The sequence below is a fragment of the Acinonyx jubatus genome, chromosome C1 (assembly GCF_027475565.1).
Source record: "Acinonyx jubatus isolate Ajub_Pintada_27869175 chromosome C1, VMU_Ajub_asm_v1.0, whole genome shotgun sequence".
Lineage (NCBI taxonomy): Eukaryota > Metazoa > Chordata > Mammalia > Carnivora > Felidae > Acinonyx > Acinonyx jubatus.
This window is the reverse complement of record NC_069381.1, coordinates 163764423-163786728: the sequence shown is the minus strand read 5'-3', so window position 1 is coordinate 163786728 and position 22306 is coordinate 163764423. Positions and strand designations below refer to the sequence as shown.

General features: G+C 37.6%; 2 protein-coding genes across 7 annotated transcripts; one reads left to right on the top strand and one right to left on the bottom strand.

The window, feature by feature from the left end:
- The first annotated feature begins 224 nt into the window (after nt 1-224).
- Nucleotides 225-11756, top strand: FKBP7 (FKBP prolyl isomerase 7). Of its 4 annotated transcripts, XM_015086738.3 has the most exons (5): nt 225-428; nt 1133-1675; nt 2966-3117; nt 7634-7767; nt 11432-11756. In XM_015086738.3, the coding sequence occupies exons 2-5, from the start codon at nt 1467-1469 to the stop codon at nt 11591-11593; spliced, it is 657 nt and encodes a 218-aa protein (XP_014942224.1). In that variant the 5' UTR covers nt 225-428; nt 1133-1466; the 3' UTR covers nt 11594-11756. The 4 variants fall into 4 exon arrangements, 3 of the variants coding, with proteins under 3 accessions (XP_014942224.1, XP_053071304.1, XP_053071305.1); XR_008295462.1 differs by lacking the exon at nt 11432-11756 and adding an exon at nt 6264-6378 and having other exon boundaries at nt 225-1675; nt 7634-7768; XM_053215329.1 differs by having other exon boundaries at nt 225-1675; nt 7637-7767.
- A 1360-nt stretch (nt 11757-13116) lies between these two features.
- On the bottom strand, nt 13117-22280 carry PJVK (pejvakin). Of its 3 annotated transcripts, none has more exons than XM_015086721.3 (7): nt 22150-22280; nt 20008-20753; nt 18959-19154; nt 18269-18410; nt 16491-16608; nt 14985-15083; nt 13117-14769 (listed from the first exon to the last, which is right to left on the bottom strand). In XM_015086721.3, exons 2-7 carry the CDS (start codon nt 20216-20218, stop codon nt 14477-14479), a joined length of 1059 nt encoding a protein of 352 aa, XP_014942207.1. In that variant the 5' UTR covers nt 20219-20753; nt 22150-22280; the 3' UTR covers nt 13117-14476. The 3 variants fall into 3 exon arrangements, with proteins under 3 accessions (XP_014942207.1, XP_053071300.1, XP_053071301.1); XM_053215325.1 differs by lacking the exon at nt 22150-22280 and adding an exon at nt 21921-22056; XM_053215326.1 differs by lacking the exon at nt 22150-22280 and having other exon boundaries at nt 20616-22056.
- Nucleotides 22281-22306: the final 26 nt, after the last annotated feature.

Genomic DNA, 22306 nt, shown 5'->3' with positions numbered 1-22306 from the left:
CCTCACATTCAGGAGGCCCAAGAAACTATCTCCTAGTTAGGCAGTGTGGCGCTGAAAATCCTCCGGCAAGGAACCGCGAGGGGCCCCAAGGAGAACTGTCACCACGCTGACAATTAACCTTAGCCACTACTTCATTTAGAATATAAAACATGGAACCGAACTTTGGAATTTATTTTATTCTAGAAATAAGGGCTTTCCCCTAGCTTTTATGATTTTAAAAAAATCCTGTTTGGAAATGATCATCTTACATAATGACAATAATCAGGTTTACTAAATGCTGGATCTTTAAGCAAAGCAAGCTCAGTGCTGCAGTTTTGCTTAGCATCACCAAATAGAGTAACACCTCTCTTTCCCGAACCGAATCCAGGCCTGTGCTGAAGCTTTTCTGATTTGGGTAAAAAGTCTTTGGGTATTCCCTTGGAAATAAGGTGAGTTGTTGGATGGATGGATGGATGGATGGATGGATGGATGGATGGATAATAAATCGAATATAGTTACATGTTAACGATAGACTCCAAGTGGTGGTTGGAAGGCCGCGGCGATGAGGTAATAAAATTCAGTATTTCTGTATGTTTGAAAGTTTTCATCCTAAAATGTTTGGGGGTGGGATGAAGGGTGGTTTTGTGTCAGACTTGGTCAAATCCCTGCTGCGTATTAGGTTTTTTGGGGGAAAGCCGAATACTCAAATTACTTCATTTTCTCATCTGTGTACCGTGGATGGTAAGAAAAGGGTCACCATCAAGAGTTTTCCTCAACTCCCCCGAGCCCTCATATAAACGGCGGCCCCCGACTGGTGGGGGAAAGAAGCGCAAACTAGCAGCCCCGCCCAAACCCCGGGAGCTGATTCCTGGGAAACTCATCTAAAGGGGCGGGGAGCAGCGGGACCTTTCTTGACTCGCGACCAGGTGGCGGTCAGATTGTATGAGGCTTAGCCTGGAACCTCTTAAGGCATGACTCCACCCCGAGAAGGTGCTTTCAAGGACACCGCAGAAGCCGACTGCCTCGCCAGATGCCCGCTGTTGCCTAGGGGTCTGAGGAGAAACCTTTTACTCCCAAAAATGACATCCGTATTCTCTAGCTACAACATCCCACTCCTAGGCTGTTTATATTTCTTTTGCCGGTTTCATTTTAGGAAATGCGAGCATTACTACAGAACTCTGAGGAAACCGGCTGTAAAATTTGCATATTTAACGAGAAGCGGTGCAAGTGCTCAGTACTGCTTCAGCGACTGATGACAGCCATCTAAAGCGCCGGGTACCAGAGGGACAGGACCTCGCTGGACGGAAGAAAATTCTAAGGCTAAGCGCGCAGCCCGGAGGGGGCGGGGCCATCGGCCGCCCCGCCCCCGGCCCTTTGTGACGTAGAACAATGCCTGCCACGAGTCGGAACTGGGCTGCCTTTGCCTCTGGAAGCAAGTGACAAGTGTGAAGGAACGCAGTTGTCATCTGGGGCCAATTTCAGGAATCATGCAGTTTTTATTCAGGTTAATCGTTTTCTTTTATGTATGGGGCATTTTGGGGGCTCAGGGACAAAAGGAAGAGGAGAGCACAGAGGAAGTGAAAATAGAAGTTGTGCATCGTCCAGAAAACTGTTCCAAGACAAGCAAGAAGGGAGACCTGCTAAATGCCCATTACGACGGCTACTTGGCTAAAGACGGTTCGAAATTCTACTGCAGGTAGGAAATGCTGTGAACTACTCCCGCATCCAGTTGATACATGAAAACTAGCCTCCCTCTCTACCAACCAGAAGCCTAAGTGGTTGGTTGATTGGTTTGTTCTTGTAACAACAGTAAGGTTTGAGTCTTGTATTCCTGAGGCCGGGGGGGGGGGGGGGGGGGGATTCCTAATGATATGCCTTAGTTCCCTATTGAACTATTACTTTTTAAATTGATAATGTTGGCCCAAGAGATTATCAGAAATACAGTACCTCCAGGAATCGACCCCCGCCCCCACCCCTGGGATCTATAGAAGTCAGTTATGGAGCTGTCTGTAAGGATGTTCACTTTTTTTTTTTTTTCTCTCCCTATATTGGGAGTCTCCTTACAGAGTATTAGGTAGGGTAGTTTAAGTGATTTTAACTGGCCTTCAGAGGCACGACACTTACAGGCTGAGGGCCACTTTGCAACTGTATTAAAAAACCACAACAATAACCTTCCCTGGTGTCTTCTGGGCCCTGTGTTCTCCCACCTCCTCCCTCATTCCACCACTGCCTACTCTGATTTAATTGATCATTTATTACTCAGAAGGAGAATGGCTTTTCTTCATCTGTGCTATTATCCTATGAAGATAGGGTTGGAGAAAGTTCTTAGTACTTAGAAGAAAATAGATTGGGGCGCCTGGGTGGCTCAGTTGGTTAAGCATCCAACTTGGGCTCAGGTCATGATCTGGCGGTTCCTGAGTTCAAGCCCCACGTCAGGCTCTGTGCTGATAGCTCAGAACCTGGAGCCTGCTTCAGATTCTGTGTCTCCGTCTCGCTGGCCTTCCTCTGCTCACACTCTGTGTATATCTCTCTCTCAAAAATAAAATAAATATTAGAAGAAAATAGATTAATAAGTAAAGATACAAATTTTAATTTTTGTTCAAATGACTTTTTGAGGCTAAACCTGTACCGTCATTTTTAGAACAAACTCAGAAAGTTTAAATTAGTTATTTGGACAAGCCATGCAGCTAGTTAGTGGCCAGAGACCCATTAAAAAAGTAACTGTTGAATCGTTTCTGCAAAGATGGCAATAAAAAAGATGAGATGGTTCCTAATGACTAGCTTTGGGCAAATCATACTTCTTTCTGGCTATTATGAAAGAAGTTTGAGCCAAACACTCCACCAGGGGGTTCAGAATGAGTGTTAATATGGGAAAAGAGAGAGGCCTCCTATTTTAAATTATAACTAAGCGTCCAGATGTATTTTAAAGTTTGATTTCACTGATCTTAAAATCAGTTTACCTAAGTGTTGTTTTTTTTTACTATAGCCGCACACAAAATGAAGGCCACCCCAAATGGTTTGTTCTTGGTGTTGGGCAAGTCATAAAAGGCCTAGACATTGCGATGATGGATATGTGCCCTGGAGAGAAGCGAAAAGTGATTATACCCCCTTCATTTGCATATGGAAAGGAAGGTTATGGTAAAGTATTTTAATATTTATATCTTTAAGTTATATTTAAAAATAAATCCTAGCAAAAAAATAAATAAATCATAGCTTTGGGTATATATATCCAAAAGAATTGAAAGCAAGGTCTAGAAGAGATATTTGTATACTCATGTTCATAGCAGCACCATTCACAGTAGCCAAAAAGTGGAAATAACCCATATCCATTGACAGATGAATGGATAAACAACATATATACACATGCAACGGAATATTATTCAGCCTTAAAAAGGTAGGAAATTCTGATACATGCTACAACATGGATGAACCTTGAGTACATTATGCTAAGCCAATCACAAAAACAAATATTGTATGATTGCACTTATATGAGGTACATGGAATAGTCAAATTCAAAGAAGGAGCTGCGAAGAGGGTGGAATAGGGAGTTGTTGTTTAATGGATGTAAAGTTTCAGCTTTGCAAGATGAAATAGTTCTGGAGATTGGTTGCACAGCAATGTGAATGTATTTAACTGTACTGAACCTAAAATGGTTACAGTGGTAACTATTTGTTACATGTATATCCCACAATTAAAAACTTTTGAATCACTAAAACAAACAAAACATCACAGAGGAAATATTTACAGAACTGTTGGGTCCAATAAACTTTAGCTGTATCTAGTCCAGGCCATCTTGGTCCCCACTTTTTACATAGAATGAAAATAAGACATTGTTGGGAGACAGATCTCTGGCGAGTTCTTTCCCTCACATAATGGCAGTACTCATAATGATCCTGTATATTCTATAGGCTCTGCCTTTGTCATTTTTATGTATTTTAGTATATGTTATTTTATTATTACGTAAATGTCTATAGTATATGCCTTTGGTAAGCATTACCAAAGTCAAATTTATAAAACTCAGGAAACTGAAACATATGATTTTAGAGTAAAAGGACAGTACTAGAACATAGAAAAAAAGAACATCTGAATATAACAACTGTCAGTCACTGGTACCCAAATTCAGGAGAAGCCTTGAAATGTAGAAGAAATGAACTGCTTGCTTCAATATCTTATTTGAAATCTCACAATTAGACCTGAGAACCTGGGTAGAGCTGGTAAATGGGGAAAATGTTTGCAACTATTATGAAGACTCTTACTAACGAATAATAAAAATGACCTAGCCCTAGAAATGGATAGGTTCATAAACAAGCAGCCCACTAACAAAAAAATACAAATAACCTGTAAATCTATGACAGTACTCAGTTTCATTAATAATTAAAGGGAAATTAAAACAAAGTGATTCACCATTTTCACTCATCAGATTATCAAAGGCATAAAAGTTGGCACAGGTATAGAAACACCAGCAGTCTCATGCCTTATCGCTGGGAATATAAATCATGTGACCTTGCTACCAATTTCTATCAAAATTTAAAAGCACATATCCTCTGACCCAATAGCTCCATTTATAGAAATGTACACAAAGGTATATATAAAAAACCATTCATATAGACTTTTATTCGGTAGTAAAAGACTGGAAACTACCTGAGTATCCATTAATAAGGAATTATTTTAGTTAAATTATGGCATATCTATACAATGGATTATGATGCAGCCAGTAAAAAGAATGTAGTAAAGCCATATGTATTAGTATGTTAAAAATAAAATGGGATAGAATGTATTCATGCAACAAGTATTTCTTGAGCATCAACTGCCAGGGCCAGTTCTAGGCACTGAGCATAAGGCAACATACATAGAAGAAACAATTTCCTATCCTCAAAGAGCTTACGTGTGAGGGGGGCATTTTCACATATGCATCATGTATCTACACAGATTATATGTGGAAGGATACACAGTCATCTGACGACATTAAGTGTTCCTGAGAAGGTAACCTGAGGGTCAAGGGTGACGAGATTTCTTCTTACCCTGTAGTATGTTGTACTATTTAAATCTTTTACCATGCATATGTATCAATTTTTCGAAAATTGAAAATCTTTTAAATTACTAAAATTAAAGGTGGAGCTAAATAAAGAGGGACAGTTTTTAAAAGGGGAAAATGGTCAGCTTGGCAGAGGCAGTTTTTACTTTGCATTCTCAGTTAGGTCCTTGCTCCCTGTTGCTGTGTAAAGACTAGGAAGACAGAATCATTCCTTCCTCAGGCTATTTAGAACACTTGCTAACCCCACCTACTTAAAATACTTAGTATATAATGAAAGTCATTAAAGATTAGTTTTCTACAATGAGATATTGTCATTACTCCCAAATATTTCATTGAAATGGCACAACCTCTTTGAGGCTGTTTGGTTACCTCATTAATAGTAGTAATTCCCTCACCTCTTTCCAGTAAGAGCAGGGGATCACTGCACCAAAGTGGACTAGAAACAGGTTAGTGGTGCAAGGCCGACCCAGACTTAAAACTCCTAGAGACAGTTCCATGTAACTCCAACTTCATTTTCGATGCTTTTGGCCAATCATTTGGTCCCATCAAAATAGCTCCCATGGAACCATAATTTATATATCCTGTTTTTAGTTATAGAGGAATCTGGGAGAGGGAGAGAAAAAAAAATTGGAGATAAATTAAACTGAATGCAATACTTGTCCAAAATTATTGTCATAGGTCAAGGCCAATTCGAGGCAAAATGATATAGGCAGAGTATGCCTTTCAGACTCTTTAATCTCATTTTAACCACATCCCTCATCAATAGGTGCTCATCCATCCTATTGAGCCCCCTTACCCCTCAGCAAATGACCACTTAGGTTTCCTTTTCTGAAACTAATTTATGCTTAACTATGAATGACTACCCTGGCTGCCTAAGCTATGAATAAACCAGACCCCTGCTGTAGAGATACACAAGTTTAACTTTGAAGAAGTTAGTTCATATTTAATTTGAGGTTTCTCCAATACACATAAAAATTATGAATCTCATTAGTAACACCACCAACACTCTTGTTTTACACATAAGGAAACTGAGGCCCAACAAAAGTATGTTCTTTGGAGCATACTTAACTGCTGGTTACCTGCCTGATATGTAGGATTAGAATACTTAAAAGATGTAGTGAAGATGTAAGTAACTGCTTAACAAACAACTTCTTGATCAAATAAGCTTTTTAAAATAAGTTATTACTCATTTTTAAGTTACTTGCATAAGTTACTTATGTTACTAACACCAGCTATAACTTTATTTTAGGTAGTACTTGAAGAAGGCTTCCCTCTGCACGGTATCCTTGCTTCATGTCACAGAGCACCCTTGCATGTCTTGAAATGCATGTGACTTTTTAGTACTTTAATTAACAGTACATGTGGTATGTATAGATTCTTTACATTAACTCCTGTGTCTTTGATTTGCTTCTCTAAATACAAGTCATTCTATAGCAAACTTACCTTTTTCATTTTCTTTCTGCTCTAATTTCTTTGTAAGAGAAAACCTAATTGGCAATATTTTCTGCTTTTACAGCAGAACTATTCAGAAACTTCATATGTACGTGCAATATTTTTTCTTAAGTTGAATTTGTGTTTGAGGTTATCTTTATTATGATTAGTTATTTTCCTGTCATAAGGAGATTGTAACTGGACAGAATAGGAATGGATTTTGTAAAACTGATCATGGAATTAATCTGTAGCTCTTTTACTCTAATGTCAGGTATGTGATATATTACATGGGACTTCATTAGTCACGTGATGATGCAGAGGTAGATTTTTCTGTCTTGGCTTTGAAGATGACTGATTCACTTCTTTCGGCTATAACTTTCAAGTTCTTTTCTCTTTGGGTTATATAAATACTTTAGCAAGAATTCTTCACTGTTTCATTAAAGAAATAACTATTTCCTTCAAAGAACAAATAGCCATTTTAAAAATAAACCAGAGGGATCATTCATTCAACAAATATTTGAGTGCCTATAATGGATGAGACCCTGGTAGACTCTGGAATATCCTGGTGACACAAGCTAACTGCTGCCTCTTAGCAAGTCATTTCAGTAGGTTATTTTTATGAAACAGTCATCTGAAATAGCCCATAGGTTGTTAAAATCATCTGTGATATCAGTTAATAGGTTAACTTTATTAAAGAGGACTACTTAACTTAATACTTAAAATTATTATGATTAGAAATTGTTTCATAAAATTGTTACTGGATTATTCTGTCATTGCACTTATGTTTTGATGTCTGTAAAGGGGTGGAAAGATAAGTCTATGGAAAAATGTTTTATTTATGCTTTCAAATAACTATACAATATCATTTTTTAAAAGATTACTGATTTACACTTTGAAATTTTTCTGCCCATTTATTTCTTCTCTGCACCAGCTCCCTCCTGTATAATGATGGGGTAAATTAATAAAAATTAAACAATCTATATTTTAATTTAACCAGGAAATAAGGGCCCATGAGGTCCTTAGAACTGATTTGGTTTAAAAACATGGAAAATACCTCCTTAAAAGTAAGCCAAGTAAGTAGTTTTTATAAATATGAAATAATATAATCACGATGTTATAATGGCTACTTGTGAATAAATATGTGAACTTTATCTTCATCAGTTAAACTGTTAAAAATTATACCTTTAGCAGAAGGCAAGATTCCACCTGATGCAACATTGATTTTTGAGATTGAACTTTATGCTGTGACCAAAGGACCACGAAGCATTGAAACATTTAAACAGATAGACATGGACAATGATAGGCAACTCTCTAAAACTGAGGTAATTCAAACTAAGTTCCACGTGTACAGTCTCGTTTTTTTAATCACAATTTAAAGACATCCATGTTACAGCTGTTATTTTTTAGCTCTACCAAGCATGGGCTGATTACATTGCTTTTAATAGAGCTAATTACTAAGGGGCCACTGGGTTGCTCAGTTGGTTAAGCGTCCAACTTTTGATTTCAGCTCAGGTCACGATCTCACAGTTCGTGGGTTTGAGCACCACATGGGGCTCCGTGCTGACAGAGAGGAGCCTACTTGGGATTCTCTCTCTCCCTTTCTCTCTGTCCCTCCCCTGCTCTCTCTCTCTCAAAATAAATAAACTTTGAAACAAAATAGAGCTGGCTACTAAAAAATCTAAGCTCCAAGAAGAAAATGTGCTTTTTGAGTATAAAACTTGTAACTGAGTCATCCTGTTCAGCTGCCTTTCTCCCTGCCAGAGGGTCATTAAAATACCAAGCTAATTTCTACAGGGCATCCCCAGTTTCTAGACTACAGGAACAAATCTCATTCAAGCACCACCATAGGAATTTGGAACAGGGCAAATAATTTCTACCTCACAGGATTGTGGGGATTACATGAAATTCTGAAAAGGGCTAGCAAGCATCATCTTTATGACAACTTATGAGGTAGACACCTGTCATTATCTCTATTTAGAGAAGGGGGAAATGATGTTGAGGAACTGGCTAAGGTCACGCCACTGTAAGTGACTTCAGATTGCAGCTCAGCAGTCTGGCTCTACTTCTGTGCTCTTAACCATGGCCTAACCTGCCTCTTTCAGGGAATTTCCAGCACAGATGTTTCAGGGCTAGTGTTTGTACTCTTGAAGACTGGTGCCTTACCTAGTCTCACTGACTATACCCTTTTGCCTTAAATTGAGTAACCCAATTGTCTGCCCTCTTGTTTGAAAACAGTTTAACAGGCATGGCTCTACCACCTAAGTGATAAAAGGTACCTGAGTCATTGATTTCAGGAGACAAGTAAGCCCCCTTTCTCGGGTTTTTTTTTTTTTTTTTCCTCTCCATCCCTAGTCCTTCCCCCACCCTGATGCTACTTCCTCCTCCAGGGTATTAGTAAGGACCTTTTCCTAAAGGTCCTTTGCTGCTCACCAGTGGAAGAGGAATATGTGAATGTGAACATACCCCATTCCTGAAGAAGGAGGACAATTAGAGGGCTGGAAAATTCATCCCAGTATGTGCTTTGCGTTGACTCCGTATAACTTGTAGAGTGAACAGCAGCAGATGAATTCACATGGGACCCAAGAGCTCAGCCTATGCACACAGACCATTCATTATCAACTGCACCCAAAAAGGCATGTTCTGCGGTATGAACACTCCCTCAGGAGACCTTATGAGATCTTTAGTTTTTTCGGGAAAATAAAAGTAGAGAAAGTCCAAAAACAGTGACCTGCTTAGCTACCATCTGCCCAGATGTCTCTCAGGTATCGCCTGCATTATCAGTAGATGGTCAGAGGGATTTTCACATGCTTGAATAACAATAGCTATCTTTTATTGACATCTATAAATATTACTCTAATCCTTACATCAATCCTACCATAAAGGTACTGTTTCCCTCCTACAGATGACAGAATTGAGGTTCAAAGACGTTATCTGTTCAAGACCACACAACCAGTATATGACAAAACCAGGATTTGAAATATGAACTAAAAGAAACTTCCTCCCTTCATCATCAGATTGTGTCAATTATTTCCTTAGTATAAGGTGGGAGAGAAGGGGAATACACTACATTAAGGTTATGTTCTTACCCACTGCCATTTTGTACCTCTCCACTACAGTGTACTAGAAAAGTACATTTTGAGGGTCAGTATATTTACTTAGAAACTGAGGAAGATTTGAGGTTCTTTAAAATTCTTTTCACCTTCATAGGATTGCTGAGGCTCAACTGGAATAAAAATGTATCTCCCTCAATAGGACTTAAGTCCCATTTGAGAACAGTTTATATATACTTCATTAAGATCCATTGATCATTCTAAAATAAAGTCTACTCATGATGGATTGAGTTGGGATCTGTACTGCTAAATACCTCTCAGAGTTCAACTTTAGCTTTCAAAAATAGTCTTTCCTCTAAAATGCCCAGCCTTGGGATGCCTGGGTGGCTCAGTGGGTTAAATGCCGGACTTCAGCTCAGGTCATGATCTCCTGGTTCATGAGTTCAAGCCCCTCATCGGGCTCTGTGCTGACAGCTTAGAACCTGTAGCCTGCTAAGGATTCTGTGTCTCCCTTTGTCTCTGCCCCTCCCTTGCTCATGCTTTGTCTCTGTCTCAAAAATAAACATTAAATTTTTTTTTAAAGTGCCCAGCCTTGCTGAACATTATCTCCAGATTATTACACACTGCTTTCTATAGTTATTATATAAATTAGCACTTGCCAGTGGAAATATAATTGAGTCACATATATAATTTATTTTTTCTGAGTTTATTTTGAAAGACAGCTTGGGGTGGGGGGAGGTGGGCAGGGAGACAGTGAGAGAGGAAGAGAGAGAATCCCAAGCAGGCTCCACACCGTTAGTGCACAACCCAACGTGGGGCTAGATCCCATGAACTGTGAGATCATGACCTGAACCGAGATTAAGAGTGGTATGCTTAACCGACTGAGCCACCTGTGTGCCACAAGTCATGTACATAATTTAAACACTTTTAGTAGCCACATCTTAAAAAACAAAAATACACAGGTGAAATTAATTTTAATAGTATGTTTTGTCTAACTCAGTATATCTAAAATATTTCCACTTCAACATGAAATCAAAAATAATCAGTGAGATATTTTTTGTTGTCTTCAAAATTTGTTGTGTATTTTACCCTTATAGTAGTAGCATATCTCAATTTGATCTAGCCACATTTCAAGTGCTTAGTAGTCACATGTGGCTAGTAGAAATGTCATATTATACAGAGAAAGAATACTTAAGAATACCTTTTCTTCAGGGGCACCTGGGTGGCTCAGTCGGTTGAGTGTTCAACTGTTGATTTTGGCTCAGGTCATGATCTCATGGTTCATGAGATCGAACCCCATGTCACCTCCATGCTGTCAGTGTGGAGCCTGCTTGGGATATTCTCTCTCCCTCTCTCTCTGCCCCTCCCCTGCTCATGTGCTCTCTCTCTCTCTCTCTCTCAAAATAAACATAGAAAAAAAAGAATATCTGTTCTTTATTTGACATTATTATATAGAGATTGTCATATGTATGGATTTGAAGGAGAGTTATAGAAACATAGAAAAATTAAGAAAATTTTTATTTCAAAAATTATGGGTGAGTTTTATTGATAATAGAATATATTCATTAATTTTAGAGATTATAAAAATGCCAATTTGGATTTTATTCACTAATAGAAATCCTTAAGGATGATTTTCCTTTCATAATGTGGACAGTGTAGATTACTAGAAAACACTTAAGTTTCAACAAAATTCAATTCCGATGTTAATCTTTGAGTATGTACAACTAACATCTATAACCTCAGGGGAAGCTAATTTGAAGATGTTTCTTTTCAGAAAATTGCTTTAAAGGTTAAAAAATAAAACCTCAAATAGCTTTTAACAATTTTTTATCACTTATTATAAGTAGATTTCAGTTTCCTTACGTAAAAATTTCCTTAAAGTTACTGGATATTTACTGTGGTACTTTTTTATTAAAGACATATTTTGGCCCTCTAGGTAAATAATTACCTGAAAAGGGAATTTGAAAAAGATGAGAAGCCTCGTGACCAGTCATATCAGAATGCAGTTTTAGAAGATATTTTTAAGAAGAATGATCATGATGGTGATGGCTTCATTTCTTCCAAGGAATACAATGTATATCAACATGATGAACTATAGTGTATTTTATTTCTAAATTTTCTTAGCTACTTCCTGTACTTTATATATAAAAGAGTTACTTTTCTAGAACTTGTATTTTCTGTTTTCCCTCCATGAGAACATATTTTGATCCCCTCAATACATGTAATTTTGGCATAATAAATGTGTTATTTTGCAGATTTAACTTTCAGGAAAGAGAATTCTGTTTCCGGTTGCTTTATCCTGTGAACATGAATAGTGGCACCATGAAATAGACCTCTTTGTTCCAGTAGGCAGTTCTCCCCCTTCAGGAGATAGGAGAACACCTATGTCAAAATTGATGAGGTTCTTCCCAGTTCTAACTTTAATAACATGTATACATATCCAATTTTTAAAATATTCAGTAAGGACCCAGGAATTAACATTTCACTTGCTGATACATTTCATAGCATTACAAATGAAAGGATAATATAAAAATGACAGGACTAGGGCGCCTGGGTGGCTCAGTCGGTTAAGCGACCGGCTTCGGCTCAGGGCATGATCTCGCTGTTTGTGAGTTCGAGCCCTGTGTTGGGCTCTGTGCTGACAGCTCAGAGCCTGCTGCAGATCCTGTCTCCCTCTCTCTCTGCCTCTCCCCGGCTCACACTCTCTCTCAAAAATAAATAAACATTAAAAAAAATTTTTTTAAATGACAGGACTGAACAAATCTTCCTTTGGTATGCATATAGGAAAATATTACTTGTACAATTCTGTCCCACAGAGAGCCTTAACACCGTCGCTGTACTGTTTGGTGCAAGCTCTGGCCTTGGGTCATTATTCCAGTGGGGAATGTTTAAAGATATTTGATCAGACCAAAGACTGTGTCTCTTATAGCAGACATAATAAAGTCTATACTGCTCTGAGTCTGTACTTTTTCAGAAATCATTATAAATGTGTTATTTCCTCTGGCCTCCTGTAGGCCTTTAGATCTATCATCCCTAATGTTTTGTCTTGATAGTCTTAAATTGATGCCATGGCATCTAGTTTCCAGTTCCCTTTCTCTATGTGTCTCTATCCTATGCCAGTCACTTCATTTTACAATGTTCTTGTTATTGATCATGAATGAGCATTACAAATTCATATGCCATCAAATTTTTGAAAATGTGTAGAATTTATTTTATACATACGGATACGTGAGGATATCAAATGAGGATACAAATGGGAACATACACTGCCATGGCAATTCCGTGTCACAGTCAAATCATGACATCCAATTTGTTGAGAACAGGAGGTAAGAGATGCTGTAGAAGATCACACTGGTGCCAAAGAAAAGGCACATTATTTATCGGAACATGTAAGGTTTTGCCTACTGCATATGTAGGAAGGTATGGTCAGGAAGTAAATAGCTCTGCTCAAGACATGTGAGTTCAAAACAAAGCTTTTTCCATTTCCTGAAACTTGCCCTTTCCAAACCATCGATACACTGCCAGAAATTCTATTACCTAAAAGTGCAGGGGTAACACAAAAATCACCAGATTAATGGATATCACAGATACATAGCACAGAGTTTGACACTTCATAAAACCAAAACCTTCACTATCTTCTTTTCCTCCCAGTTCTTCATGCCTGTACCCAGTTTTGTAAACTCTTTACTTGCTAATCGCGAATTCTTGTTCTTTGACTTCCCTCAGGAAAACCTCCATTGGAAACGACTCCCATTATCTATATCCATACAAAAAAAGTCACTACAATATTTTGCCATCAGTATACTCGTATTTGCACTTGACTCACATATTCTGCTCAAAACAAAAATACTGTGGAAGGAAGATATACAAGGAAATCATCCCTTTATACAAACTATTCACAGTTCTATCCTGTCCCATTGTTTTCAAAGTGCTTTTAAACTTATGTTTTTAAAATTTATAGATGATATTAAATGAAATGAAGATTGATTCAAAAACCCTAGTCACATTTAAGTAAACAGTAACATTTTAATCATTCTACGTGCAGACAGGCATCAGATGTTTTATATTTCCATGATTGTTTTATGCTTTCACAGGCATATACGAGTAGATACCTAGTATCACTACATTTTGAGTTCTAGAATTTTAATATCACTTTTGCAATTATTTTAATGAGGGTGTTGAGTAAATTAATAACTTAGGTTGTCTGTGTATGAAAAATTTCAGATGTCTTACAGAGTAGATGAAAATGAGCTCTCAGAACTAAATATGTTAAATATTTTAAACATTTTCAAAGGTGAAAGATAAAGGTGTCCTAGTTGCCTTAACTATTTTTTTTTTCTAGCTGCCTTACCTTGACAGCAGTGAGTTTTTATAAAGACAAAACTAGGGAGCATGTGCATGATATAGGACAGCAGCCCATTACCACTAACAGTCTCCCTGTTAACTGTGTACACAAAACCCCACACTGAGCTCAGTGTGCTTTTAATTTGATACCGCAATTAAATATTTAGGATTACATTAAATTATTAACACATTTTTCTCATTTTACCAGACCTAAGGCAGTGGGTAAGGCACCATAAAGTCACCACATTTAACCTCTTGTCATTCTTAAATGTTGACTTAAAAGCCAATTAAAACTAAAATTGATATTGAGAAAAATCGCTGTGTAAAGTTAAGATGATAGACTGAATTCCCAAGTATACTTCTAAAGTAACTGGCAGATTTTATGAAGGAATCACTATGTTTTGAATATTTAAACCTTTTTCACATAAACAATATTAACCTTTATGGCAATTTATAGGATAGAAACTATTATCTTCCCTTTTATCGATGAAGAAAATGATGCCCAAACAGGTTAATTTCTCTTTCCTCTCCCTCTTTACTTTGCCACAATTCATCAAAGCAAACCTAGAAAATTTTGGAAAGGTGTGTGGCACAGGTGCACCTAAAACACCAGCAAGGTACGTTCATTATTTTTGTTTTATTTCATCCTCTTGTGCCAAACATCAAAACAAGGAACTGCATGAAGTCTCACATACTTCTGCCCATCGACGGAGCACTGAAAGCACCCATAAACTGTCTCCCTTTTGAAGTTCCCCATTCCACAGAGTATGCAAGGTCCTTTTGGAATGTTGTGATTAAGTAAGTTAACTCGGATATGAGTCCCTTCTTTGAGAGAAATATCAGTCATGCCGAGAGGTTTGTCATAGTAGTCAGAAAAAAGATCATCTAAGTAAAGCTGTGAACGAGAAATGGCATCCATCACTCTTCTATCTAAAAGCACAAAAACAGAAATGTGTTACAGGTCAAATAAAAAATATATAACCAAAGTGCATTTATAAATACGTGAATCTAAACCATCAGTCATGAAATGATTTTACTTTTAGATTGTAATTCTTCCTTAGCAGACAGGAGTACTGAACAGATAAACTCAAGTGTTAATCTGAGAAGGAAAAAAAAAAAATTGAAATACTTTTCAACGGACATACTTCTCTCAAATAGTGTATTCCTCAATCTGTAGAGCAGCGCAAACGTTGCAGTTTCTTCCCTTTCAAAACCTCCTTTTGACACTGAAGTGACACAAAGGTCTGTAAGAAAATTTTTAGATGGTATTACTGGAACAACTCACATTTTATTGGGAGTTTTAGTTGGGGTTGATGAATTCTGGCACATGTCATTCACTGTATTTTTTAAGTTAAATTTTCTATATTTTTGGAAAAGCTAACATTCACATGGTACAAAATCCAGAGAACAAAAGGGGGATACAGTGATGAGTTTCCATCTAGTCTGGACCCCAGCCTCAGTTTTCCACCTCAGAAGTAACCACTGTTAAATTTCTTGAGTATACTTCCACAAATACTCCATATATTTTACAAGCATAAAGGAATATACATGTATGTATGTATGCACATAAAATTGTTTAGGCTCAAATAGTTAAACACTACACACATTTATTTAAAATATCTCTTAGGATTCCATGTCAGGGTCCCTAGTGCTACGTCATTCTTCTTAATGGCTTCATAATGTTCTGTATTGTGGATATGCATCATTATTAAACTAGTTATTGATCGTAGATCTTAAGGGTATTTCCAATCTTTTGCTATTACAAATTGCATATCCTTATATCACTTTGCATATGTATATCTGTAGGATAAATTCCTAAAAGTGTAGGATGTGCACATTTTACATTTTGATGGATATATCAGTTCTATCAGTTGACACTGCTCCTAACAATCACAATAACGGTAAAAACCTACATCTGAAGCGTCCCAAATAGGCTGTAAGTAGCATGTTTTGTCACATTTCTGGATTCCCTATTCCCTCTTCCCACAGAACTGCAAAAACAAAAACAGGTCTACAAATGTTTATAAATTACCATGGTTGGGGGCTCCCTCACCTAGTGCTTTGAGCTGGTTGGCCTCCTAATCTTAAAGACCTGTGAAATTTAGCGGCCTACAGTGAACTGCACTGAGGTATCATGTAAGGTATATAAAGTATTGTATAAAGTATAGAAAGACAATTTTAAGGCAAGTATTTGTATTAAAGTTATTTTTTAGAGAGAGTCGGGGTGAAGCTGGTCTATGGTAGGTAAAACTGAAAAGAATTTGTCTTTGGGTACCCTAGTTTGGGCACTGACCCCTGCGGGCATCTTGTCTACCCACTCCTCTATTTGCCATCATCAAAAACTACTTATTAGAAGGTCATTTATTATCTCTCTATGTAACTCAAGGAATACTTTGCCAATGGCATTGCACTTGAGCTCTTATCTATAATTGCAAGTTGGGTGGGGGGTGTCTGCAGCTTTCACCAGGCAGAAAAGAGGTAGTGGGTGAATAAAGACAGAGGGTCTTTCCCAGCTACTTTACCCAAGCATATGATTGACAGTGTTGAGAGTATCATTCTTCTACAGTCACAGAGAGAATGTATGTGTGTGTTTCCCATTAAATTCTTAAAAATATAATCATTTCAGCGTTTCGTGCAAATCATTCACTTACCAAAGGCACCATCCAAGTAAACGAAGAGTTCAAAAACACTGAAAGCTATGGTTGTGTGTGCTGGAAAAACAATAGCTTTGTCCCTTCCCTTGGGATTCTGTTCATCCATAAAATGAAACTATAGTAAATAAATAAATAACATTATTAAGGAGCATAACACATAAAGACAGCTTCTTGGAGAAAGAAAACAGTTCATACAATCCTACCATTAAGACAAAAACTAATTACTTGGCAATCAAAAAGAATGACTCTTGCCATTTGCAACTATGTGGATAGAACTAGAGGGTATTATGCTAAGCGAAATTAGTCAAGAGACAGACATGTATCATATGACTTCACTCATGAGGACTTTAAGGCACAAAACAGATGAACATAAGGGAAGGGAAGCAAAACTAATATAAAAACAGGGAGGGGGACAGAACATAAGAGACTCTTAAATATGGAGAACAAACAGAGAGTTACTGGAGGGGTTGTGGGAGGGGGGATGGGCTAAATGGGTAAAGGGCATTAAGGAATCTACTCCTGAAATCATTGTTGCGCTATATGCTAATTAATTTGGATGTAAATTCAAAAACAAATAATAAAATTAATAAAATAATTCAAACTTAAAAACAAATTATCCCATTGAATTTAACTGTTTATACCAGAGGTCCAAGTGGTCCAATGGGGTCTCATGATCTAGGAAATACCACTCACCACTTTCTCACTAACACTGGCACTTAGTGCTACAACAATAATGCTCTCTAACATAGAAACCTTTTCTTTTCAACCACAAACCAACTGTTTAAGTGCTACAGTTGTTTTTAGCCTACCCTGTCTATTGTTCTAAAGCCCCCAGAGTTTTCAGCAGCTTTCCAAAGCAATCATCAACTTATTTTCCAAAGTTATCTCCGACAATTAAATGTTTCAGTTTGTGCCCCTGAAATGATCCAATGTTAAACAATTCAGTAGGCAGCTAAACATAGCCACTGAACAGAACCTTTATTTGCAAAGACCTTAAAAGTTTTTCACTGAACCCTAACAATTGGTTTTAATAAAACCAATCAAGTTATTATGTGTCATTATTATGTGAATGACAAAGACAAATAATACGGAGCTTTTTAAAAACTAAAAACAAGTTCCAAGAGGTTTTTTAAAAGTATTTAACATTGAATGAGGCATGTTTGGCCATTGACAATGTTATTTTAGAAAACTTAAAAATATAAAATCAACTTTTAAAAATTCAAGTATAAAGTACATCACTTAAAAATAAAATCAAGGGGCACCTGGATGGCTCAGTCAGTTGAGCATCTAACTTCAGCTCAGGTCATGATCTCATGGTTCATGGGTTCTAGCCCCACATCGAGCTCTCTGCTGTCAGCACAGAACCTGCTTCAGATCCTCTGTTCCCCTCTCTACCCCTCCCCTGCTCATGCTCTCTCTCTTTCAAAAATAAACATTTTAAAAAATCATTAAAAAATAATAAAAAAATAAAATCAAGAATTCAACATAAGCATTCTTAAAACTTCATTTAAATAGCAATAGGAGAGACTTCAGTGTAAGTTATTTCATAAGGATTCGTGTTTTGTTTGCATTATGTTCCACATTTATAATCCAAATTTTCTTGGATTTTTTTAAAACTCTCAAACAAAACCATTACTGTGCAAAATCTTATATACACTTGCAGCTCTTTAATCTCAACATTTGACAAAATACACATGTCTCATTAGAAATTGAGTACTATGTAAAAATTCCCATTGCAGCTTTTTAGTAAGAGAAACTTAATGAGTGTGGTTTACCCGCATGGCTTCCCCACGAATTCCAGCATGCACAGACAGCGAGCACTGTCGTGTGGTTCGAATGCTTTCCATGACCACACACAATACTGCCTTTCTGCTGCTTTTTGTCTGACGTATCAAGCTGTGGTCAAAATTAATTTTTCTGAAAAGAAAAAAAAAGATTCACAAGAACCTGTCACATCTAATTACATACCATCAAGTACATTTTTGCTGTCATGTGTTACTCATTCCCAGTCCACCTTAACCAAAAGTAAATCCAGGCAGGTCTAATACAAATTACAAAGTATGCTCAAAAGCCATTAATAATCTGCCTCTCCTTTCTGTTTTCTTAAAACATGCTTATTATAGGATTCTGTTGGAGGAGACCCCCTTAGTATATTTGTTGCATGCAGATTAGTACATTCTTTTCATCTGATAATTTGGCACCAAAGCAATTTTGGACCAATTTAGGACCAAAGCAATTCTGTGCAACAATCAAAAATTCTGTTTAAACCCAATGATTTTGGATATCCACCCTTATCTAAAGCCTGGATATATTGCTAATTTGTAGTATTTCAGTCAAATGAAAGAATTAAATTACATTAGACAATATACAGAACCTGAATGTTTTAAGCATTGTTTATAACGAAGTTTTCGTTAAATATTGTAATTATGTAAACACTCAAGTACATTAAGTATTATTCTACTGACCGTGTAGTAATTTCCTTGAGTAATGTCGATACTTCCACTTCGTGTTTGGTCACCACACCAAATGAAGCTTTCACTGCAACAGAATCTGATCCAGTGACATTAATCCCAACATCATTCACAATATGGTTGCCTCGCCTTCCATAGAGTGAAACATCTGATTCATCTTCATAATTCAGTAACTGATAAGATGAAATACCTTTAAGAAAAGGAAATCAATATTTTTTAAATGTCCTGAATTCATTTAATATGTTATATGTAGTAATGCATTAATTTACTATGTAAGACTTCATCACACGTTGAGAAGAAGACACGTTACATGTTGAGAAAGGCAACGTGTCAAGCCAAGATTTAAAATAGCATTAATTTGACAACAAAAATAGAGTACTTAAAAGAGAACTCAAGTTCTTCGTTCCACCAACAGAACTCTATAAGCTTTAATATCCACAGAGTGGTTGAAAGAAAAACAAGTGTTTATAAGAAATACTTTGTCAAAATGTCAATTTGTTTTCTAATCTGTTTTAAGAAAACAGAAAGGAGAGGCAGATTGTTAATGGCTTTTGAGCATACTTTGTAATTTGTATTAGACCTGCCTGGATTTACTTTCAGTTAAGGTGGACTGGGAATGAGTAACACATGACAATAAGATACATTTCAGTTTACCAATTGCAATAACTGAGCCATAAGAAATAAATGTAAATTAGTTTCATCTCATGTGACCATGTAAATAGGCAAGTCATATCTCATTTTATAGATGAAATCTATAATCTATTTTGTCATACTCTAAGTTTATTTGGTCAAAACAATCTATAAGATAAGTGAAATAAAATTATACAATAAAAGATTTTACAAAATATGTTGGAAAATTATTCAACCAATAAGATTTGATACTATACAAATTTTAGATATTATTAATCTTATTACTACTATCATAAGTTGCTTTTATCAATGAATATGTGTAAATATTACAAAATAAGTAGTACATACAACCTGTTTAGATTGTTGTAATATAGCCAATGAGCAGTCGCTCTGAAATAGACATTAAAACTTACCAGCTGAAATTTCTCTGTCTCCTAGAAGAATATCTTTCAGTGTAAAAGGTGTTGAAGTAAATTTATACCTGGGAAAGAAAAAGCATCGCTTCTTTTTTACCACCAGACTTAGAGGTTGGTATTTGTCAGCCTCACTGAGGCTTGGAACAGGAACTAATCTCCCTCCATCTCCAACTTGCTTGACAAAGCTCTTGGTAGCAGCAGCAAACATATTAATATGACATCAAAACGTCATCAACTGCAACCCTTAGATAACAAATCCATATTTTCAAAGAAAACCAGGCACAACCCTAAGCCTTCCTTGATTTTAAATATAATTAAACACATTAAAAATACAAAGCCTGGTTTCACCAAGTAGCTTACCAGTTACAGTTCACAACACTGCCTCCCCTGGTGTGCTCAGGTAATGAATTATAGATCAACCACGTAAAATGATATACTGAAAGCAGTCAATTTGGAATTGCGGTCTATAAGCACTAAAATATACACAGAAAACTAATCATTTAAAAATACTACCAATGTCCTTGATGAGGGTTACTGTTGATAGTAGTTTGCCAGTTTTGAGGAAACATCTAGCCCTCTGGGAAAAAGGCAGTTTAGGCACTCACCTTAGCCCTGGACACCATTTTTAGTGGACCTAGTCCAAAGGGAATTCCTTCACAAGTTTGCCATGCCAATGTTGGCAATAGTAAGGTGCTATTTTGAATCCTTATGGTATACAGTTCACTCATTTTCTTTCTTGTATGCTACAAAACCAAGTAATTAATATAAATTCATTGAATATAGGGAAACAACTGTATGCAGACAACTAAAATAACAAATGAAAGTTTGTTATTTGTATATATGCATAAATATATGTACAAATATATATAATATATGCATAAATAACTAGAATTCTAACACATATATAAATAACTAGAAACTACAACTTAGGGGTTTCTCACTCTGTGGCTGGCACATAGACAACTCTGAAATAGCACTGCGTTTATTTTGTTTCATCATCATTATCTGTTACTCAACCCTTAAAGAGAGCTGAATAAAGTTTGGGCTTAGGATATCATGGCGAAAAATAAGTTTTAGGAACAAATCTGAGTGCTGAAATATTGTATTGCCCTAATTTTGTGGATGTTAATATATTTTGAAATAGTGGCTATTTATGGTAAGATACTCATTAAAACCTAACAATAGTAGTAATCGCTATACATACATATACAGAGGGGATAGTGGAAGACAGAATAGACTTAATTCAAGCCTCAAATAATATAAATCAATTTGATTAGATCCTAAACACTTTTCATTTGTTTTCAAGCATCCAGGGCTCACATGTAACCAAAAAACAAACAAAAACCCACCAAAACCAAAAAGAAAAAGTTTTTAATAATGTCCCTTTGTGTGAAAAGCATAGTGCAATCTTCAACACAGAGAAAGCACAGGGAGTCATTTCCCAAGTGCCTAGCAAACCCCTAGGCGACACTTCCACCGTCGCTCTCTGATCTCCACCAAAGGCGGTGCATCCCAGGCGATCGCAATTACGACTAGCAACACAGGTGTGCAGAAACAGCATTTAATTGGAGCCCACACAAAAGCCTTCGTTTACACCTAACGGGCCTTGCTCAAATTCGCCGGCCCCGCATTCCTCTCCAGACGAAAGCCTAGAGACAATGGAGACTACCCGGCGGGAGGGGGTCTCCGGACATTCCTGAAAGCTCCTCCAGGCAGGCCTCGAATCGGGAGAGCCCATCGAAGCCCTCAGGGGCGGATAGACCGCGAATCGCAAGCTTAGGGGCCAGGCCCGGGGACGCTCCGTAGCAATTTTGCATTTAGAATTTTGAAATCTTTTTCATAAGGTGAAGCAACCACAATTCTTAACTTCCCCCAGCCCCACCACCAAGAATGCTGAGCTCAGTCCTCACATAGTGTGAGGCTCGCCGACCGACAAGCCGCCTCTCCGGGCCGGAAACCGCCTGTTTAAGGACACAAAACTGCGGCCTCCTCAAGGCCATGGGGGGAGCGGAGAAACGAGCACCCGGGAGCCGCGGGACTACAGCAGGGTACCGGCGGGACCGAGAGAGGGGCGGAGTCTGAAAGAAAAGGGGCGGGCCGGACGCCCAGGAGACCCGCGAACAAGCAGGCGGGGCCCACCTTAGAGTAAGACCCGCAGCCCAGACAGCGAGGGGGCGTGGCCGGCGCTGCTGCACCGAGGCTCCGCCTTCGCCCGTCCCCTTCGCAAGAGGGACGCAAGCCGGGAGGGAAGGGGGAGTCGGAGGAGGCGGCACCGCTGGAGCGCTCCTCTCGGGGA